The 22,339-nt window shown below is 47.1% G+C and overlaps 4 protein-coding genes across 4 annotated transcripts; 2 read left to right on the forward strand and 2 right to left on the reverse strand.

Annotated features, from left to right (window-relative positions):
• Positions 1-813: 813 nt before the first annotated feature.
• H6S33_002431 (uncharacterized protein) lies at positions 814-1,245 on the reverse strand (the record flags this gene model as incomplete). The annotated part of the gene is made up of 1 exon (XM_044834282.1): positions 814-1,245. One exon carries the CDS (start codon positions 1,243-1,245, stop codon positions 814-816), a length of 432 nt encoding a protein of 143 aa, XP_044692592.1.
• A 6,349-nt stretch (positions 1,246-7,594) lies between these two features.
• On the forward strand, positions 7,595-9,090 carry H6S33_002432 (uncharacterized protein; the record flags this gene model as incomplete). Its single annotated transcript, XM_044834283.1, has 4 exons — positions 7,595-7,830; positions 7,890-8,012; positions 8,073-8,796; positions 8,860-9,090. 4 exons carry the CDS (start codon positions 7,595-7,597, stop codon positions 9,088-9,090), a joined length of 1,314 nt encoding a protein of 437 aa, XP_044692593.1.
• Positions 9,091-11,144: 2,054 nt separating this feature from the next.
• Positions 11,145-13,142, reverse strand: H6S33_002433 (uncharacterized protein; the record flags this gene model as incomplete). Its single annotated transcript, XM_044834284.1, has 5 exons — positions 11,145-11,810; positions 11,864-12,635; positions 12,716-12,842; positions 12,930-12,966; positions 13,035-13,142. 5 exons carry the CDS (start codon positions 13,140-13,142, stop codon positions 11,145-11,147), a joined length of 1,710 nt encoding a protein of 569 aa, XP_044692594.1.
• Positions 13,143-16,014: 2,872 nt separating this feature from the next.
• Positions 16,015-20,808, forward strand: H6S33_002434 (uncharacterized protein; the record flags this gene model as incomplete). The annotated part of the gene is made up of 6 exons (XM_044834285.1): positions 16,015-16,332; positions 16,414-16,729; positions 16,781-16,849; positions 16,906-17,176; positions 17,246-18,230; positions 18,328-20,808. 6 exons carry the CDS (start codon positions 16,015-16,017, stop codon positions 20,806-20,808), a joined length of 4,440 nt encoding a protein of 1,479 aa, XP_044692595.1.
• Positions 20,809-22,339: the final 1,531 nt, after the last annotated feature.

Here is a 22,339-nt window from a genome sequence, read left to right on the forward strand (position 1 = left end):
GGTATCATTTCCGAAGGCGATAACTAACTCAGGGTCCTATAGCTACGTAGGTAGAGTGTGGAGAGAGGTGGGGTGCATGGCGAGGTGAGTTTAATTTCGCCTTGGGGAGAAGCGAGATGATGCGTTTAGTTAGGGTGGACCGTGAGTGGTGGGTGGGTTTGGGGATTGGTGGTAGGTGCGGATCGAGGTGCGGTCTTGTTCGATCCATTCCATGGTAAGTGGTCTTTAGGCGGACATATGGGGAGTTCTGTTTGGGTTTCTATATGAGCATTACTTGTTGGGTTTTGAGTATGTATTATCATCCATCACTCCGTCGCCAGTCACCAGCACTCACTCACTCACAACAACCAATCTTAGTTCAGTTCAGTTCAGTTCAACAACGGCTAATATTCCGCTAACTACTAGTAACTAAGAACTAGCCTAAAAAAGAAGCCGCCCAAAACACCAATCCGGTTCCAACCCCATCCCCAGTCATCCAAATTCGTGAAAAGTAATAAAAACTCCAAACCGTTTTCTACAAGAAGGTGTATCGTATATATAAAAAGTGGGTATCAAAAAAGACAAAATAAGGCTTCAAATGCGTCAACGTGGTCGACGGCCAAAAAAAAAAAGAAAGAAAGTCAAGTAATAATAGTAAAAAGAAGGTATAATAGTTACTGCCACCAGTTGGTTAAAAAGAATGAATACCAAACAGCAGCGCAAGAAGTAGAAGTAAAAGTATCACAACACTAGGTTGCCATCTCTCCAAGAACATATAATCCTCCCCACACGCTGTCACCAATACTTGGTTTAGACAGCTATTCCCACTCCCATCTACAACAGCCATACGGCGGCCGCAATAACCACAGCGCCCATCCCCGCCGACGCCCTGAACGCGCCAGGCGCAGCACCCACAAATGGAACAGCCGAGGGGCTCCCGGTCGCAATGGCAGTACCGTTACCAGTAGCGCTAACAGAGGGTTTAGAAATCGTTGCAGTGGCATCCGCAACAGGGGAGGAAGTGGAAGAGGAGGAAGAGGAAATGGCAACTGACGTGCTTGAGGACGGGGGGACGCCGGTCATGGTGATGAAGGTGACTTGTGTGGAGGTGACAGTTGTGCGTACGGTGGTGGTGCTGGAGAAGGAGGTGGATTCAGCGCCGGCTGCGGGGGCGGTGGTGGTGGGCCCGATGATGGTGTCTTGGGCGATGGCGAAGAGGGGGGTGAGGAGGAGGAGAAGGAAGGAGATGAGGGTGGTGGAGTGCATTGTGAAAGTTTTGAGAGTTTTGAAAGCTGTAGATTTGTAGATATTTGGTAGTGAAGACTACTAGTGGTGAATACGAGATTCGTGCGAAGAAAGGACGGTTTATGATCTGACGATAAGGACTGTTGTGTATATTGCAAAATTCAATTCCGCAGTAGATGCTTGCTGAAAATAGTGACAGTGACAGAGAATGTGTGTTGATTGGCTTTTAAATTTTTCAAGCCAGGAGGAAGTTGGTTGGTATTTAAAGATGCGAGGAATTCCCGTGTGTACTGCACGTGTGGTTTCAAGTTTCGTAGAAATATGTGTGTGTGAGTGTTTTGGAGTTTCAAGTGTACTGCTGCAAATGGACCTTGTTTATGAATAGACTTGAAACACAGGAAGCAAGAAATTTTTATATCGCAAGAAGGAGTGACGATAAAGGATGGATAGAAGGGCAGCAAAGGAGTGTGCTGAAAGATGGAAGGGAATGCGAGAATGTTGAGTTATAGAATGGTGGAAGAAAAAAAAAGATCGTGGCCCGGGAAGGGGGGTCCTTGGTGGTTATAAAGTTGTCGAGTGAGAGGGAATGCAAACTAACTAACGACGGCGTGGGGAATGGGTAGGCGCAAGGTATGTACCGGTACCACACTTCTCTACACGCTTCTCTACACATAGAGTACTCTACTCAGACCCTGGGCTAGTCAGTTCGTTACTCTATGCTGCTTACAAAAAAGAAATGAACCTGTCGTGGGGTTACCGCCAGTCGGGATGTGTGCTGGTCACTACCAGTACTATTGCAGTTACCCAGCTGGGCGAGGTATAAGATTGAGCTTTAGATTTCGAACACCAACTGGAGTAGCCCATCCATCCATCCCCATCCATCACTCGAAAAGAAAATTAAACAGCAGACAGTAGTTATGGCAGGTGATACTTTACGCAGAACGAATCGCAATCCCCAGAGACGAATAGACATTCTCCAGCCCTCAAGCCCTCATGCATTGTCTTGTTGTTTTTCTCACGCCCATTCTCCTCTCACATTGGCTCCAATTCAATTTTCCTCACTACTCGCTGCCTCCCTCCTCCAATAGCGCGCGACAGGAGCAACAGCGGTTCCTGGGTGGTACCTGACCCAAAGCGACGCACACCCCGGCCCCATCCACCCCTCCCCTCCCACCTCCCCTCCCACCTCCTTGCGTCAAAATTTCGGTGCCTGCAGGGATGACGCAAAGAAAAAAAATTTCAATCACACACAGGCTCAGGCACACAGGAAAGAAAACGGTCTACCGTAACTCATACAAATATCCTTGTTCCTGTTCCTGAATAATATTTGCCGAGATTTTTCCCTTTTCCCTGGTAGAAGTAGAGTAGGGTGGACGCAGGAACAGGAACCAGAACAGAAGGTAGGATAGGATCATCATGAGCTTGGTCCAGGTACAGTTTGGTAGTACCTGCTCCATGTGTAATGTAAGACAACACGAGTATTACTGAATCAACCCTTTTGGGCGGTTCTAAATTTCGACACTTTTGCGAGAGCTCAGCCTGACTGGCCGCGGGGGTGGGGGACAGGCAGACCACCAGACTTCCAGACTTCCAGACTGGCAGAGGCAGAGGCAGAGTAAATTATGCGCCTGATTGGACCACCTTCAGAGTTATAATATCAAGAACGAGATGGCTGGTGGCTGTAGAATCAAGTAAGAAGTTTATGCGGCACGTTGCGGTCGCTTCGTTTGCATACACATCTCTTAACCGGCGAGGCTGGGAAATTGCAATATCTCGTTCGTCCAGCTTTCCAGAGAGAAAGGAAAATAGAAAGAAGGAGGGAGAGTCCGGCTGATTCGTATCCAGCAAGCAAGATTGGTACGTGTTTTCGGTATGTGCATCTCGTTCGATGCAGGAAAAAGTCACCTTGTTCTTGATAAGGCATGAAAATAAACACACATAGGGTAAAAAACCCATGAGGGTTTTGGTAATTGGAAGAGAATCCATGGAGGGCAAAAAAACAGGGTATATTAAAATAGGCCTTATCTGTTGTTTGTGCCTCTGAGTATTTTGAAATCTCCTGTTTTGGCTTTGAGCCTGCGGAGTGCTGTCTGCAGATCTGACAATAACGTGGATTCCAGAGCTAGAATCGGAGTATATTTCACTTGGGAAGACACTCCACTCTGGAACATTACCTAGAAACCCTTTGGAGGATACTTGGTGTGTAGGACTCTCTGAAGAACACCGTGGAAGACATCGTATCAATCAGGTATCTACTATATAAGGAACCAGGACAAGGACCAGACCAAATCAATGGGATCATCCTCGTTCTGAGCAACTCAATTCCGGTCAAGTTCTTGAAGTTTACTCTGAGATTCTGGACTCGAAATATCACCCCCATTATTATGCGATTGGTACTACATACCGTTTGAACCGTTTTTTATCGATTGGCTTTCGGTATCTATGTACATTGCACACATGATTACCATGTATGTACCTCTATGCACGTGCACTGGCCGTTGCTCATGATAGGGATAAGGGAAACACCAAGGTTATTAATATTTACTTCGGCCTGGCATTATTGCAAGCTGGTGAGCATATGTAGGGTTACAATCGGCATGTCCATGAAAATCGTGCTCGTTTGAGCTTGTTGTTTTAACACGTCATCTGCCAGCTCGTTCGCACCTTTCGTACTCTACCCTGCAAGTCTGTTGGTAGGTTATTAATCACCCTGTCAATGATTAATTGCAACAGAAGCACAGAAGAGACAAAAGGATGTACCATCCTCTCCGAGAAAGAAGGTATCTACTTGAAAACAACCTTTGTTTTTTCTCCCTCGCCCCGGGCAACCTATGCACAGCTATCGATATCAGCTCTAAAGAAACTACATATACATGTAGGTACACATGTAATATCTCACTCTAAATCGAATCCAGTAAGCTCTTCTCTGCGGTTCGATCCGTGAAGGCGAAAGGAAAAGATAAAATTCTTCAGTGAAGATGGAGGCAAATCGCGATGCCCCTCCATCCCATCACCAAAATGGCTTGCGCCTCACGGCACTCCCATATCCCCCCGCGGAATAGAGACAGAGGTTTTCTTATCCGGGTGCGATTGTGATTGTGTTAGCCCCCTCGCTCTCCAGTACCTTGCTCCCTCCCTCCCGTCCGCTGTGATTCGCGAGATCTTCTGGACCTCGTGGTATTTACCTACACTAGGCGCAACGGTACCTAGCCATGTGTTCGTCCGCCAATGCACTCAGCTCAGGAACGAGGATGTGTTTTTTCTTTCTCTTTCTAGCTGCATGGTTTTTCCCGTCGGAGACGAATATCGCGCAAATCATCCTCGTCGCCTTACCAGGTCCGAGGTCCTGCTGTTGCATCTCGACCCCGGTGCAAACTTGTGTTTTTATCCACAGGGCTACAGAAGCATACATGTCTAGCCGATTTTGTTGAGTGCCTTGCATACTTAACCAAGCGCTACTCTACTTCCACCACCAGTCATCATGCACAAGCTTTGCTCAAAAGTTTATTGAACTTTTTTTTTGAACCTTCCAGGCAGTTCTGTTGCTTTGGTTTAAACTCAGCACTGTAGCCATCCATAATCGCAAGGGGCAATCAAATCCCTGGCCCGGGTTACTGGTCTTTAGGATACTTGATGAGTCCTACAGTGCTCTTTATACTGGCCAATTAACTAATGCTAATTTGAACCTGCATCAGTGCGCCTCGACACCGGTCTCGATAGAGTCTGGCAACACATCTGCCGACTTAATGAGTGTCGAGGTCAATGAAGTTTTCAAGAGCCTTTCGATTACATGGTCCTCTGTGATGATTCTATAAGTGACATCTGCATTGGACTCGTCCATCAATTTCTAAAACAAACAAAGGAACACTACAGTACCATCTACTCCTGGCGCATACAAACTCAACAAGTGAAAAGAGAACCTCGTTTTAAATCTCTAAAAAAGCACCGTTGCAAGATCACAAGCACTGACTCATACCCCTCACCCTCCCCGCTGCCAAACTGCCACATGGCCACTTGCATAATTCGACTGATAATGAAAGCCAAGTCTACCACGGGAAGCTTCCGTACGTATGTAGCATGCCCAAGGAGTGCTTCACATGCACTCCAAAGTGGTACAATATATTGTGCACGACTTCGACAACCTTCAGGCTGTCGGCTACTCACTTCCGTGAGGTGTCATCCGTGAACTTGCGCGCGCACCATGCGGTCGTGGTGTTAGGGACGCCGTCGGAGAGGCAGGTGCCTGATGATGTACTTGCATTTTGTGGATGGTACGGCAAAGCTTATGCAGCCAGCGCTGGCGTTGGAGGTTGATTCGCTACTGAGGAGCCGATAAAGCGGATAAGTACTCATGAGAAGAACGAGATATGGCGTTTACTTGGGCTCTGTCGGTGGTGTGTACCGGCCCCGGGGGGTGTACTAGATGTAGATATTGTACCATTTATTAGAGTTATCTTCATTCTCAAGCAGTGGAGAAACCTTGAAGGTAGATAATTTATCAAGGAAGCAGTTTTATGGTTCCATAGATGAGTGGGTCGATAAGTAGATGCAAACAGAAAATGGGACCATTACTAAATTAACCCAACTATCAAATCTCCGCTGTCCATGAGGATTCATACATAATGCTTCCCAGCTCCAAGGTGCTTTGCAACTCTAATCCTTTCAACGCCATCAAGTTATTGACGTGTGCAGATTGAAGGATATCAGCGGTGGTATCACCCATGCCCCGCCTTCCAATCACCACAAATAAGACTCGACTGTAGAGTCACCGGTATCATTTACCTAGTACCACAATTGCTACACAGAGCTCGGTTTGCTCATCTTTAAGGTTTTGGTCGAGGATCTTCCCACTACTGCGGGGGCCTTTACCTGTGGTTATCCAGATAGGAGCAGGATATGACATTTCCTTGAAACAGTTGTCCCTTCCATTCCATAGGTCCTTGAGCTCCACTTTGTAGTAGGGAATCTTATGCTCTTAGTAGGCGCTGTGTTGGGTACACTTTTGGCAATATCGCACTACATACAAGCATTACCTGGGCCTTGAAATTGAAATCTCTGTTGTAATTGGCATCAGTTTGATATGGAGTATCTGAGCTCTCAATCCAAGACGGTTGTAGCTTTCGCCTTCTTGTCTGGCAGTGGATGGATCCATGAGCGGTTGGAAGGGCAAGATTCTCATTCTACTAGTATCATGTTGAGATAGATGTCGGATAAGATTTTCTCAGCAGTGTTTGGGGGAGTTAGCTGGTAGATGACCTCACGCTGGTTTGTTTCTAAGGTCATAGCGTTTGTAGGTGTGTGGCTGACTGGGGACTTCTGCAAGCCACACCGCTTAGCTTGGCGTGGCTTTGTGGGTTTCATAACGGTTTAAAACCGTCTTTTTTTAGCATCGGACCTTCCATTCAGGCTGTTTCGATAGCCAGTCCCCTGCATCTCACATGTAGTCAATCTCTCTTCTGCTGATGATTAAGGAGCCTCTTCCAGTTCTTGACAAGACTAAGACCCCCTTACTCGTGTAAGATATATTTATGCTGAAGCAGCTGCATGTTGAATGTCGAATCCGAAATAAAGGTATGTCTGGAGTCTCTAGGGATGTCAATGATTACATTCTAACGCTAGCAGCTTCTAAGATGTGACACTCTTCGACCTGTAGAATGTTGGCAACCTGATTGTAGGCCAATTGAATAAACCATCCTCGTAGAAAGGGGGGGTGGTGATGTTGCTGGAGAAGGTCCTTTCTATGGGGCTACATTGTCAGCGTCTTCTCATCCAGACAAGTTCAATTAACACTTGATTTTGCTTAAATGGCTCAATTAACTTCAGAGGGATCAGGATCCATCCGTCCTATGTCATCGATCTTTGTTGCGAATAATGTAGAGAGTCCCAGTTTCTCGAGATTGCTGAATCTCGGACTTAACAATGGTCTCTACGGCCGTCGTGGAAATAACGATCAAGTGGGTTGACATGCATGTCAAGCGTTGTGCCAATACCTAACAATGCCAAGCCCGTTACCTCAAGAAGCCTAGCTCGGCCAACCAAAGCCAACATTACTCCCAATTCTGACACAGAGCATGTCGCTCTGCCTTGATGTGTCCCCCAAAACAACGGTGATCTGCGTCGATGGCGGCCCCGAACAAGACACTGGTGGATCCTAAGGCCGGCCTTACTAATCCATTGTTAGAGGAAAGAATCATCATGACGTTCAAGTTGCGTTAACGACTTCGGAATGTCCATGACGTCGATATTTTTGTTTGCGGATCAGCGAGCTAGGCATGGAGAATAAATAAACCCTCAAAAGCCCGAAAATCCAATTGCAATCAACTTACAACCAATTTACACTATTACCTACGACTATTAAAATATACTCAAAATGAACGCTGGAGCAAACCTTATGGAGAAGGCCATTGGCACCAAGCCCGTGTCCACATCAACAGAATACAAGCACCGCCCCGATGGTGCCACAATGAAGGCTCTCCGCTGGCACGGAAAGGACAGTGTGGACGTTGAAGACGTGCCCGTGCCCGCTGTTACAGACCCCAAGGATGTTGTTATCAAAGTTACTGGAACAACAATCTGTGGAAGTGACCTGCACCTTTACCACAAAGAGTATGTATTATTCCTCGCAGTTTCAGTAGCATTTCAGCGCTAACTTGAGGAATCTGTAGGATTATCGAATTGAAGGATGGTGATATCTTGGGCCACGAGTTTATGGGAGTGGTGGACGAAGTTGGTCCTGAGATCACAAAGTTGAAGAAGGGAGACCGAGTAGTCGCCAGTTTCCAGATTGCGTAAGTTGAGATCCTCTCCGAAAGGGAGAAAATCTTTAATCGAAAACTAACACCCCCCAGCTGTGGCGAATGCAAAATGTGTAAAGAAGGTCTCTCTTCCATGTGTGACACTACCAATAAATCCTCTGTCCAAGAAACTATGTACGGCCAGACCTTTGCCGGCGTTTTCGGATACTCTCATTTTGCAGGAGGCTTCGCCGGCGGTCAAGCTGAATACGTCCGCGTTCCCTTCGGCGACAACAATCTCCTCAAAATCCCGGATAGCGTCCCCGACGAGAAGGCCCTTTACCTCTCCGACATCGTCCCCACCTCCTATCACTCCGTCAAGTGCGCCGGTGTCAAAGGTGGCTCCTCCGTTGCCATTTGGGGTCTTGGCCCCATTGGGCTCCTCGCCGCCCGCTGGTCGCAGCTTGAGGGCGCCCGCCGCATTATTGGTATCGACAATGTTCCGGAACGTTTGGAGCTCGCTAGGGCAAAGTTGGGCATCGAGACTATTAACTTTGATGAGACACCCGATGTGGTTGGTGAGATCTTAAAGAGGGAGGAGCACGGTGTCGACTGCAGTATCGATGCTGCTGGGTTCAGATACGCGAAGGGGATTGTGCACAAGGTGCAGCGAGCGGTCGGAATGGAGACTGACTCGAGCGAGGTACTGAACGAGTGCTTGAGGGCCACGAGGAAGTTTGGAACCATCTCATTGATTGCGGATTATGCTGCGTACACGAACGGGTTCAACATTGGTGCGTTGATGGAGAAGGGTATTACAATGCAGGGTGCTGGACAGGTAACTATTTATTTGCTTGCTCTCTTCTGTTATAATTATAGGTGGGCTGACGTTAGTTTTTAGTGCCCCGTCCACATGTACTGGCATGACCTCTTGAAGAAGATCGAAGAAGGTGTCTTTGACCCCACGTTCATCCTCACCCATCGCTTCAAGATCGACGAGTTCAAGGAGCTGTACAACGCTTTTGACAAGAAGGAGTATGGAATCATGAAGACATTCGTTGAGACCCGGTGGTCTAACCCTCCTACGACGGGAACACCGCCACTTGTTAGCTTGAAGGCTGGGAATTATTAGGTTATGCATTATATTATGTTTATAATAGGCAGCGGGATAATTATATAAGCTTGCCGTGTTAGTACATGTAGTTAGTTGTTTTTGTTTTTATTTAATGACTGTAACGAAACAACTTGATGAGATTTATAGTGAGATTTCGGTATCGCGGTGTGTATATATTATAACACGGAAATGTCTCTTTTTATGTGTATACTTCGGTATCGATTTCTGTAGTGGGATAGATGCTGTTGGGCGTGGGTTGTATGTCTAGCGGTGGCAGATAGTGTAGCTACCCGCTTAAAACCTCTCTTAATACATCTTAAAACATGAGGCCTCTACCTGGCGGTGATATGCGGTGGTGGTAGATGAGATGTATTACCCGCATGTATTGGAGTATGCAGTATCAAAGGAATCATAAACTCTCACTCGCAGGAATAAAGCGATAAAGCGCCAATTGTTGAAAGTAATTGATTAACGGACATGGTCGGGAGTCAGGTATCTACTTGTAGCTATGTATATAGCCACAGATCATACAGGGCGGAGTACCGACATAATGTGTTCGGACACGGTAATATACTTTGACGCTATCATCTGAAAAGCCAGATATCCAACACCCTTTGCGGTAATATCTTCGAGACATGGCACATAGAAATCACAGGATGATTGTAACGTTAAATAGAGTCGGGCCTTTGGTACTCACCATCCGTTGTCACGGATCCTAGCGTCAACCCCATGAACTCTTATTGAAATATGGCTTCTAAGCCTAGGAGCAAATACATAGCTGTCGCCATTAATCACTATTAGTCACTACGTATGGTGTCGATAGTAGATAGTGGAAACAGATGGATAGTAGTCAATAAAGCAACCAAATCCCGTCCATAGTTCCAAGAACTCTGATAACTCGCCATACCGAGTGATGTTCTGTGATTGAAGTTTATGAAATCATGGAACTGCGTACTGAGATAGCCCCCTATTTCAAGCCTACCTAGACAACATCTCCTGTTGAGTAGCTAGAGGGGCCGAGACTTACTACCTTATGGTGACTGATCAAAAGGTCGCTGGCCTGAGTCACCTCCCATGATGCTTGCTCGAAAGACTATATAACTACATGTACATGTACATAGGTACTTGAAAGGAGTATGTATAGTAGGAGAAACGCTCATGTTTTTGCCTTGACATTACTTTACCTTGTCCTTTAGAACTGTGCCTATTCCTTTCCCTGCATGTGCTTACTCAGGAACCATTACGGAGGGCAAGGGGTGCATCACCTCCGGGCTGCATACAATTAATGAATTATCAATCAATCAATCAAGGGGTGCATCACGTTACATCACTCGCCCCTCCTCCATCACTCGATCTCACCCCATCACTCGACCTCACCCCATCACTCGTTGCCACCTCTCTGAGACAACATTTCTGAAAAGTATCGTCTAACCCTGGGGAACCTCACCGCTAACCCTCGTCTAGAGAAGACCTTCTAGAACAAAACTCTAACCTACGCGATTAGGCTTTTGTATTGCTTGTGTATGCCGGTATTTTGCTACAAGCCCCACCACGTGCAGAAGCCGTGTAATACACATGCACAGAAAGGATCCTACCCCAGTTCACCGAGCGCGCCCCCAAAACAGGTATGGCAAGTAGGTCATATGTTTATTAAACAATCCCCTACTATCATCTGCCATTGTAGCTCAACGATTATGCGTATATGGTGTCCGGAGGGACCGAGGTTTCCGCGCTAGTTGGAGTCACCTCCCAGGCTTGGTCGAAATTTGTGGCTAGTTAAGAATGGGTGGGAGCGACGCTCTCCCTTTTCCTTCACTATGATTTGGAAGAGAGTGTTTTTGATCTAGTATTGTATGTATGCACAGACTACTCTGTAACATTACAAAATACATCTAGCAAGAACCAAAAGCTGCACCTTTAGTGAAAAACTTCGTTTATTGCTGCAAATACTTGGATCGAACAAAAGAGATATATTTTAAGTAATGGCTGATAGACGTATTGGGAAATGTAAGCTTTTGATTTTACCAACACCCACCCTTTATCTATCATATCTTTTCGCAACCTCCCTTTTTCTACTCTGCCTTCGCGGGCCCCTCCACGCTTCCCCTAACAGTCTGCTGTCCGCCTACAACCCTGGCCGCAAGATTAAGGCTTAGATCATCGGCTACGTTTACTGTAACCTCGATCTTGGCGCCCTTCTTCACATCCTTGATTCCAGCCTCAGCAATGACACGGTCAACCTTAAAAACTCTGTTCTTGATGTCCTCCTCCTCTTCCTCCTCCTCTTCGCTGTCATCTTCTTCATCCTCATCCTTAACACCGTTGCTTGGCTTCTTCTCTGGCTTGATTACCACGATTTCGCGAACACCCTCGCAAACCCTTACGACCACATCACCGCCATTGGGAGCGATGAACTGGGCTGTCCTGCGTGCAGGAACAGCGGTCTGAGCCTCCAATAGAGTTTGGAATGCCTCCTCAGCACCATCGATGCAAACACCGATGGACTTGGCAAGGTGGGGAGCGACGGTGACGGCGGGGTGAGTTGATTGCTCAATATCCTCATGGTCGAATTCGGCAACAAGGGAAGCCTGGATGGCGGCACCACGTGCGGAAAGCTCAGAAGGGTTGAGAGCTGTGGCAGAGGTCGCCGGGGCATTGATAGGTGTAGATTCAGGGAAGATCTGGGCGAGGCGAGATGCGATTTTAGGGGTATGAGAGGTACCACCGGAGAGGATGACCTATTGGATATTAGCACTTTTACCTGTTCGGAAAAAAGGTTTCGGGGATGTACCTCATCGATATCTAACAAATCAAGATCTGCCTTTGCGACGACGTTTTCGGCAAGCTTGACGATCTGATCGAAAACCTTCTTTGAGAGCAGCTCGTACCTCAGCCTGTTAACTGTGGAGTGGAAATCGTAGCCACCAGCCAAAGACTCGATGGAGATTGTGGCAGATGTACCAAGAGACAAAGTCCTCTTTGTTCCCTCAGCCTCGAGCTTCATCCTGGCTAGCGAGCGGGGAGTCTCTCTGGGATCAATCTTGTGCTTCTTCAAAAACTCCTTTGCGAAGTGATCTACGAGAACGTTGTCCAACTGAAGACCGCCAAGCTCGTAGTCGTGGGCAGTGGCAATGATTGTGTACATTCCACCTCTGGACGAAACAACTGCCGCATCACACCGGGTACCACCAAGATCTACAACCAAAATCGTCTTGTCGGTTGGGACTTCATTGCTCCTAGCATCGTATGCAAGGCAAGCAGCAACTGGCTCGTGGATGATTTGCAATACCTCTAGCTCTGCAGCCTTAGCAGCAGCAATGAGTGCTTCCCGTTGGGCCTCGGAGAAGTCAGTGGGAACAGTGATAACGCAGCCAGTGACCTTGGATCCAAGGAAGTCTGATGCAGAGTCCTTTAGGCGAACGAGGTGGCGTCTAGCAATCTCAGAAATGCTGACAACTGTGGTAGTCTCATCGTCGCTCTGTTGAAGATTGAAAGATGGGGTTCCATCAATGTCCGCGGGATGTGCCGAGTTGTGGCTATTTGTGGGGTCGATATCGGCGAAGCTGGAGAAAACAGCATCAGTATATGATTTGATGCCACAAGAGCGAATTGAAATCTTCAAATCGATGGGTTATAATATTACCTCTTTCCGAGAAAATCACGGAAGTAAGCGACAGTGTTATTTGCGTTCCTGACCAAATGTGACTTTGCCTGTGTACCGTGATATTCTTCCGATCCGACGTAAGACAGCACTGAGGGAATCTGCCTATCTAAACTCCCCTCCTAATCAGCACCAATTCATCTATCCCATTATATGCATATCCGTTGATACAGAAGCAATAAAAATAAGAACATACCTCCTTCTTCGTTTGCAATAACCTCAGCCTTTCCGTCCTATATGTACATGCACTCATCAGAATCGAATTCTCGATACATATATCAAAATCAGGATCTTAACGAACTGGAGTGGTGTATGCTATCGAACTTGTTGTGTTTCCGAAGGCGATACCAATGACAGTCTTTGAGTCGACCTCGGTGCTCTCCGGAGGAGGAGAAGTAGGTGCGGACATGACGAATAACGAACTAGTTGGAATGTTTAAACGCAATTCAGAGGATTACAGGTAACCTTCGACGAGAGGGCCTCGTATAATGGGTAGATTGCGGGGGTAGTGGTAGTGGTAATGGTAGTGATGATACTTGGAGGGGTTGAGGTAATGTTGGTGGGGTTGTTCCCCTCAGAAAACGAGGTGGGCAATTTTTTTCATTTTTCGCGCTAAGCTCCAACCTGCGCTTATCCCTTCGTCTCTATGCGAACCTTCGAAAGAGCCGCAGAGAATTGTCGCAACTACAACTACAAGACCTAGATATCTAGAGAGCGTGGATTTGTTTTTGTAGGGGTTTATCCATTCCGAAAGTCTAGATCGGAATCGGTAAATATTTTAGTGATTATTTAATCTCGTGATCGGTATTTACTACCTCCCCCAGCTCTATGGACCAGTCTTCCCTTGGATCATGCACATGCCATTGAGATTATTATCCTGCTACGTGTAGATAGCAAGTCCATCCTCATGGTGCGCTTCCCTGTTCATCACTAACCAATTGCGCAAAAACGGCACCATGATCAATCACTCTTTCTTCCTTCCCTCGTGGGACCGAATGACATTGAGTGATCAATGCGCCTAGGACCCCAGTTACAGATAAACAACGGAAATGACGGCGGTTCGTACCGATGAAAAGGGAGACGAACGAACTTCTACTTCCACGCGGTCCTTCCTTGAGCCCCGCCATCTCACTCTAGATTACCTACTTTCAGGCTATTTTGGGAACCGGTGCTTCGCCGTAAATGTCAGATAGATTGTTTACTCAACATCGATCGATAGTAGTTATCGGCAATCAGTCGTCACGCTCTCTTCTCTGCCGAGGGTTATGAATACAGTAACTCAACACTTCGAGCATCTAGTCTCGTGCCCAGACTGTTTTGCGTTAGGAAGCAAATTGTTAGAATCTTAACGTTCAATAAAGGTACTGAGGTCTTCTTTCATAAATGAATATTTATCTAGAGTAGGTCTAAGGCAATTAAATGTACATATAAGTACGAGGGCTAACTACATGTACAGGTAGGTACGTTAGTTGTGATACGAGTTCAAATACCCCATACTGGGAAAGATCTTCTAGGAAGGAATGTTTTCTTCCCGAAAGGAAGAATACTTCAAGGTAGTGAGGAATGTAGATCCAGAATAAAGCCTTAAGCTTTATTCTGCAAGTGAGAGAGTACCGCTTATCCCTTTGCCATCAATGACAATTAATGCAGAGGTCGATGAACGCATATCATTGACATCCATGGCTGATGTCAGCTGTATTTATGGTGATATTTCTCTTGCCAGGTACCTGGCATGGGCTCCGTAGTCTTCTTTAAATACATGTACCTAGGAAGTATCAGTGTCGTACCTACATGTACGTACATGTAGGGTGGAGTACTGGCAGATACGAGGTGACTGCCGATACCTAGAGTAGACACATACATAGGCGGCGGTTCCCCAGAGATCATCGGATGGAGGCTCGGCCATGTAGGTATTTCTCACAGCGGCAGCGCCAGTGACCACAATGTAGGTACCTACACCTCTAGGTACAGGTGCCTACATACCTGCACCAACATTCACGCGCAGCGAAGAACTCTGGAAGAGTGAACCAATTCGAATGTGACGTCGTTTTAAATGTTTCTTGCCTATGTAGTCGGTGAACATCGGTTCGTTCGATTACAGGGTGATGCGTGTTTGCAGGGGGCGGATGAGCATTAGGAGGGAAACCAACCCATCACCCCCTTTTTCTCTGTGAACATCAAAGTGTAGTAGATACACATACCCCGGCACCTGTGAGGTCCCAACTGAAACGACGAAGGCACAAAGGGACTGGGGGGTATCAAGAAGGGAAAGGATCAAAACGGCGAATTAGACCAAAAACATCAATGTCCACTATCATATCTTGAAGGATCTCTCTGAGAGAAGGGACAAAACAAAGGGTAAACAATTAATATCAATTCTCTCTCTACAACACAGCCGACAAGATCTCTCCTTCTCGAGATCTCACGCACCCTCTCTTTTCTCACGAGACAAAAACTGGGGTGTTTCCTGTGCTACTGTGTCTTTTTGGATTGTTTCTTTCCCTGCACGCCGCAATATCTATCGCCATCTCTTTCCTCTCTTTCTTTTTTCTCTCTCTACTGTTGCTGTGGTTGCCTCGTTTCTCAAACCCGTCCCATCTCCCCCTCAACCCTCCTTTCCTTCATGACCCAGACGATTAAAGATACCCCTACATAAGTAGTAATATCCCATTCAATTTTTGTCCTCGACCGGAACGTCCCATACGGTCCGTGTGTCCTTTCCCCCCCATTCAAGGAATAACTAGTCCTCACTGAAAGGAAAAACAGAAAAAGAAAAAGAAGGGAAGGGAGAAGAGGAAATTGTAACTTCGAATTTTATTCTATGTACGCCTGAAGACGAATTTGTCCCTTTTGGATTCTACGGGAGAGGCCTTCCTGCACCTAACACTGCTTCTGCACCCGCCACCACAACCACCCTGAGCACCACCACCACCTACCACCCACCTCCACATCTACTGACCACTGGGATACCACCCTGAGATCTATAATCGACCCATAATCCAGATCTGATTTATTCGGGCCACCGAGTAGCCTGAACGAACGAACACGAGCTGAGCCAACGAGAAAAAAGAAAACAAGAAAGATAGAACAGGGGACTGGATCACTCACTCACTCTAAAACCTTCTCACCACCCCAAGTAATATACATACACGCGCTACTTCATTTACAACACGAAAACTCTCATATTCTGCATCATCACCGCTCGCTCGCTGCTCTCCCCCGCAACGCCGGACAGAGCTGGGGCGCGGGAACACCAATCACGCTCCTAGCACTACTAGACCATGGCATTTCTTTTCGGAAAGAAGAAGGGGGCGCATGGTCATCGTGAAGGAACACCCCCAGGCCCTACAGCAACAACAGGATCTGGTACGTCAGGACAGACACCTTCAAGCTCTGTCGGCACTCTAAACAGTCTCCACAACGGCTCAGGCGCGACTTCAGCATCTCAACAGGATCAACGGCCAGCGGCTGCAAGCCCCCCGAATAATTCTTCTCCTATGAACTCGGTACCGCGATCAATGGGCCCGCTGCAACAGATGTCCGGAAAGGACATTGGTATGACTAGCTCACAGCAGCAGCAAGGGGCTGCGCCGGTACAGGTATGGCTTACTCTATCCCGGGCTCTCTTCATCGTATCCCGATAACTTTATCGGGAGCTTGCCCTCTAAACTGATTTGTAGAAGTCTCAGGCTCCACCGTCTCAAGTCAATCCTGCCAACTCAGCGCTCTACCCTTGGTCGCAACGGCGACTGACACTCTCATCTTCACATCCTTCGCCCTTCCCCCGGTACGGTCACGCCGCAAATGGGGTTGCAGGAAAGGATGGCGATGTCTATATTATGGGAGGATTGATTCGGTCACAGACCGTCCGGGGCGATTTATGGATGATTGAAGGGGGAGGAAGTCAGTTGGCGGCTTACCCGGTTGTTACCACCAGTGAAGGACCTGGGCCAAGAGTTGGTCATGCGAGTTTACTAGTGGGCAATGCGTTCATCGGTTTGTTTATTCTCACCTACAAATAAGGGAAACTCGCTAATGTGGGGGAAGTTTTTGGTGGTGACACAAAATTGGACCCTGCGGATGTTCTCGATGAGACTCTATACCTTTTAAACACATGTGAGACCCCACTCCTAACCTTTACATGTTTTAATTATTGACCTGAATTCGCCCAGCTACTCGTCAATGGTCCCGTGCCAATACTCATGGAGCTCGACCTGCCGGAAGATACGGCCACACAATAAATATCCTGGGTTCGAAATTGTACATCTTCGGAGGACAAGTAGATGGCTTCTTCTTCAACGACCTGGTCGCATTTGATCTAAATACCCTTCAAAGCAACAATGCAAGATGGGAGGAGTTAATTTCAGCAAATGAAAAAAATCAGGATGTCCCTGCAAGCAGAACCAATCACACCGTAGTTACTTGGATGGACAAACTTTACCTGTATGCTGAGCCTAATCCATCATCATAATTTTGCGCATATTCAGTGAACTAACAAGAGAAACATCGCAGATTTGGAGGTACGAACGGTCTAGTCTGGTTCAACGATGTCTGGTCATATGATCCGCAAACGAACCAGTGGACACAGCTTGACTGTATCGGGTATATACCCTCACCGCGAGAAGGGCATGCGGCATCGCTAGTTGGTGATGTTATGTATATCTTCGGAGGACGGACATCAGAGGGCGATGACCTGGGCGACTTGGCAGCGTTCCGGATATCTTCTAGGAGGTGGTACACGTTCCAAAATATGGGGCCATCGCCTTCAAGGCGATCAGGGCACTCGATGACTACCTGTGGACAGAAAATTATTGTTCTTGGTGGAGAGCCTAGTGTGCCGACTAGGAATCAAGAAGAGTTGCAATTGATATATATTCTTGATACCGCAAAAATCAGATACCCCAATGACCATCAGAACCAATCATCTACCAGCCCTACAGGAAGCAATGAAAACAAGCGGTTGCAAGGAGCTGGTGCTAGGAACGGATCAGTTGACAGCCCCGGGGCCCAAACGTCAAGAAAGAATGGGGGAACGGGGACTAGGGAAAGTGTGACGGCGGGCCCAACTCAGTCAACCCCTCCAAACGGCCCAAACCCATTAACCAGTAACAATACCTCTGGGGGAAGTGTAACTTCTCGACTCCCTAGGGTTGCTCAGGGAACACCGGCCGGTCCTCCACCAAATCAACAAGCGCCTCCACCTCGAACAAACGGATCTGCTCTACCTGGACAGAGGAGTAGAACACCAACCGGAAATGGAACATTGCCGAAGACGAGGGATGTTACCTCACCTGTCCAGGAACGACCGTCACCAACGGCAGCTAACGGGACGAGGAATCCCACCGCCCAAAGGAAAGCTTCTGGTCAAGATACTGTTGTCGCAGGCAGGGAGCGCTCTGGATCTAGACAGCAGGGTCCTAATCCTAACTTAAATGGCACTACAGACAGCAATCATTCACCCACTTCATCTGCAACGACCCAGCCAATCAATTCAATGGTACAAGCCAAAGGGACTCACAAATGGCCAGACACCAAATGCCAGCCTCATTAGCCCGGAGCCAACGATGCGACCTCAAGATGCGACTCCTATCCAGGAAAAGCCGAAAGAGCAACCGAAAGAGCAGAGGTCCCGGGGGAGCAAGGGAAGTAGTTCAGGCGAAGGGGACATGTTGAGGGAGTTCCAAAAATTGAAGCATATGAATGAATGGTATGCTTCGGAGCTAGCTTTGGCGAGGCGAGCGGGTTACACAATCCAAACAGGCAACAATGCTATTTTAGAAGAGCGGGGTGCCGATTCGCTGCTTGAAGAGGAACGGCCGTTCGTTGAGGCTATGTTAATCCTCAAGGGTGAACTTCAGAAGGTTCAGGGCTCGGTTGATGAGCAAGCTGCCCAGGCTGCAAGAAAGATACAAGAGGTGGAACGGCAGCGTGATGTTGCTGTACAGGAAGCAGTTTATGCTAAAGCAAAATTGGCAGCATTGGGCGGTAACTCAACCCCTACACCAGGTGATCGATCTGCAGATATGGCCAATATGGACGCGGAGAAAATGACAGATATGAGCCGGAAGTTAGCTGCATCATTGGCAGCTCAAGCAGAGTTAAGTGCAAAGGTCGAGGTTTTAAAGGCTGAAATTTCAGCTGAAAGGAAAGCCCGCCATTTGGCTGATGAGACCGCTGGGGTTGCACAAAGTCGTGTTTCTGAGTTGGATGATTTCCGCAATCGCGCTGCTTCAGAGATGGAGAGTCTTCGGGCTGAATTATTAGATGCCGAACGAGCATTCCGAGACGAGGCTGCTGCAGGAGCTGATGCCACGGCCGATGCCAAATTGTTGAGGATTGACCAAGACGAACTCTCAATGAAGCTCCAAGAAGCTTTGGAGGACAACAATAACTATCACAACTCCATGGATGAGATGCGGAACGCAATGGATGCGACAGCAAGTAGGACCGCGACATTATCAAGGCAGTTGGAGGAGGAAAGACTTGTCAAGGAAGGGCTTGAGAGGAAACTGGCGCAGGTCAAGAGTGAATATGAGGAGAAGGCAGCAGATCTAGAAAATGCCAATACCAGATTAAGAGATGTGGAGGAGCTAATGGAGAAGTACGCGGAGGAGGCTCGGGCAGCTAACGCAGCTTTGGCAGCAGGATTACAGAAAGTTGCGGATAGGGAAATCATGACCAATACTGCACTCACAGATGAAAGAGTAAAGGCCTTGCAAGAACAGGTTGAATCTGCGAAATCTCTTCTCAAGAAAAGTAAAGATCAAGCCGACGACACCGGTGAAAAACTCGCCCAAGCTATGCAGAGGGTTGCTGGTCTGGAATTTCAACAGGGCCAGGCTAGTAAGGATGCCATCGCCCTTAGAAGGCGAATGGCAGAATCTCTTGACGAAGTTAGGAAACTTAAACAGGATAATGCAGAAATCCAGGCGAGATTAGTTGAAAGGCAGCTTGAAGTCGATTCGATTTCAGCCAAGCATGCTGCGCTTAAGGACATTCTTGCGGAACGCTCTACTCAAGTTGGTTTCGAGAAGCGACGATCTGCCATCCTCAGCCCCAGTCCCCAATCTGGCTCCGCTACACCTGAACAGAACCGCCTGCGAGAATTGGAACTCAGACTTGAAGAAAGCCTCCGTGCGCACCGTGAGACGAAATCAACGGCGGAAATGCAGGCCCAGGAAGTCGAGAAGCACTTCCGCGAGAAACTCGAGCAGCTCGAGAATGACTACCAGTCGGCTGTCCACTATGTCAAGGGTACCGAAAAGTTACTCAAACGCATGAAGGATGAGCTGGCCAAGAACAAAGCTCAAAATGCACGTCTTCAACTCGAGCTCGAAGAGTTTCAGCGGAAGGGCCCCGATCACTCCCGGCATGGATCTAGGGAAATCAACACCGAGTGGGAGCACGAAAGGGAACTTCTCAACAAGGAAATCGACGATCTTCGTGGCAAAGTCCGAGAGTCAGCAACCGCACTCGATAAGCAGATCCGCGAGACCAAGGCACAGTTGGACTCTATGAATGAGACCAATCTCATGAATAACCAGATGAAAGTACAGCTTATGGACCTCTCGCAACAGCTATCTGAGACCAGAATTCAGCTCGATAGACTTGAGAACGAGAATTCTCTCCTCGAGCGCAGAGCGCAAGATGCAGAGGAACGTGTGTCGTTCCTTCTCGACCGTGTCGAAGACTCAGTCGATGCGTACCGTCGCAGCACACTTACCGGTCCGAATGGTCTCGGCGGCGGTGAACCCCAATCTACCCACAGCAGCTTCTATGGCGGTGCTCCAGACGGGCGTAACAGCGTTGCGTTGGACAGTCTGGCTACCGAGCTTGATGCGTTGAGGACACACTGGGAAAACACCAACAAAAATTATAGACTTAGCAGTACCTTTGATTTCGAGAAGACGCCAACAAGCACGGAGGGCGGTGAGTTGAGCAGTAGTCTCGCGCAGTGGCGACAGAAGTTGCATCAGGAGGAGACAGAGGCGGCGATGAGGAGTGATAGTAGGTCAGGGGATAGCAGGAGTCCGATTAGGAGCCAGGGTCAGGGAGCTAGTGGAGGCGTTATATAAGTAATGATGTAATTTCTTTTTTTTTTCCTTTTTGTGATTGTGATGATTTACTGTTTAGTTTACATTCACTGGCTGGATAATGATTGTGATTAGCCGCTGGAAGGAGAATGGGGAGGGATCTTATAGCTTTTTTTGATTGGGCTAACTATATATGTTAGTTATTGTTATTGGGAAATACCTTAGTTTTTGTTTGTTGGTGTTGAGCGGAGATCTTTTTGTTTCGATTTCTTTTCGAAAGATCTTTTTTATTGGAAATTACCTTTTTCTATTCCCATTTTTGTTTGTCCATCTCTCACCTACTTATCTCTCCGCGTCTCATCTCTCCCTTCGATTCAATTATGCGCTTATACACGTGTCAAATATTGTCACGTTTCCCCCTTTGATCTTTTTATCTGGTTCGTATAAATCTATTCCCCTTCCTAGTCTCTATGAGATCAACACATACTAAATATTGAGCCTGTGAGATTCTTTTATTTCTCTACCTATCTTCACATATACGTTTATAATGTTGTCTTAGGGGGTTTGGAGTGTTACTTGAGTGTGTATCGAGTGTATTGTACAATTGTTGAATATTCCCCACAGTTCTTGATTTTCATTTTTATGGTCCTGCGTATTTGCCCTACCTGTTTTGTGCGAAATAGAATGAAGTTATCTTTTCACGCCTTAAGTTGTTGACTTGTGTATCATGATCCAGAGCAGAGGGATTAAAGGGAATTCAAATCATGGGATATCACTCGGGGGAAAATTGAAGTGAGAATTTACGAATTTACGTATAGTCACTCTGTAAAACTGTTTGTTGTACTATGAGGGAATAGCCATGTATTAATATCCAGCAAAAATATATTCAAAGGTATAGAATACCCTTTCTAATACAGTTTACACTACCTACCATGGAGGAGCCTAGGGGGAACTAGAAATATGTATTTAGTGCTCGCATCCAAAAGCGGAAGTTCCCAACCTAACCCGCTTTATAACTTAATCTCTGGTGGTTACGCCTTTTGGTGTCCCAAAGCATCTCCAGGGCTTGAACGCTAGCCGTGAATTTTCATAGCCATAGCACTGTACAATTCATCATATATGTTTGAGCATTTACAATGGTTGTTTCGGTGGTTTTTCTTCATTTTCTAAGCTAGCTAGCTTGACGACCTCGAGTTGGATCCTCCCAGAATTAATGGAAATATTAGACGAGAATTAATTATATACGTTGTAGGGATAAGCCTGTTTCACCGTCTAAACTTAAGCGGTAAGGGGAGTCTATAGATATATCTAGGTCTTCAATCGTTTAATGATATAAGTTCTACTGGATCTAGCCTTTATTAATCAATAATAACAACAAGCCTTTGAAACTTTGCGATCACCATCGGTCACTCGGTCACTTGGTCACTCGGTCACCATCCGATGTCTTGCATTGAATATATAATTTACCTGGCTGTATTATAGCATTGATGCTATATTCTAGGCTCTGAAAGTGTAGCTCAGTATTCTGCTACATTGCTTGCTGATGGCATGCTCGGGAGTTTGATCATTCCAA

The sequence above is a fragment of the Morchella sextelata genome (genome assembly GCF_020137385.1).
Source record: "Morchella sextelata strain SCLS chromosome Unknown scls_13, whole genome shotgun sequence".
NCBI lineage: Eukaryota > Fungi > Ascomycota > Pezizomycetes > Pezizales > Morchellaceae > Morchella > Morchella sextelata.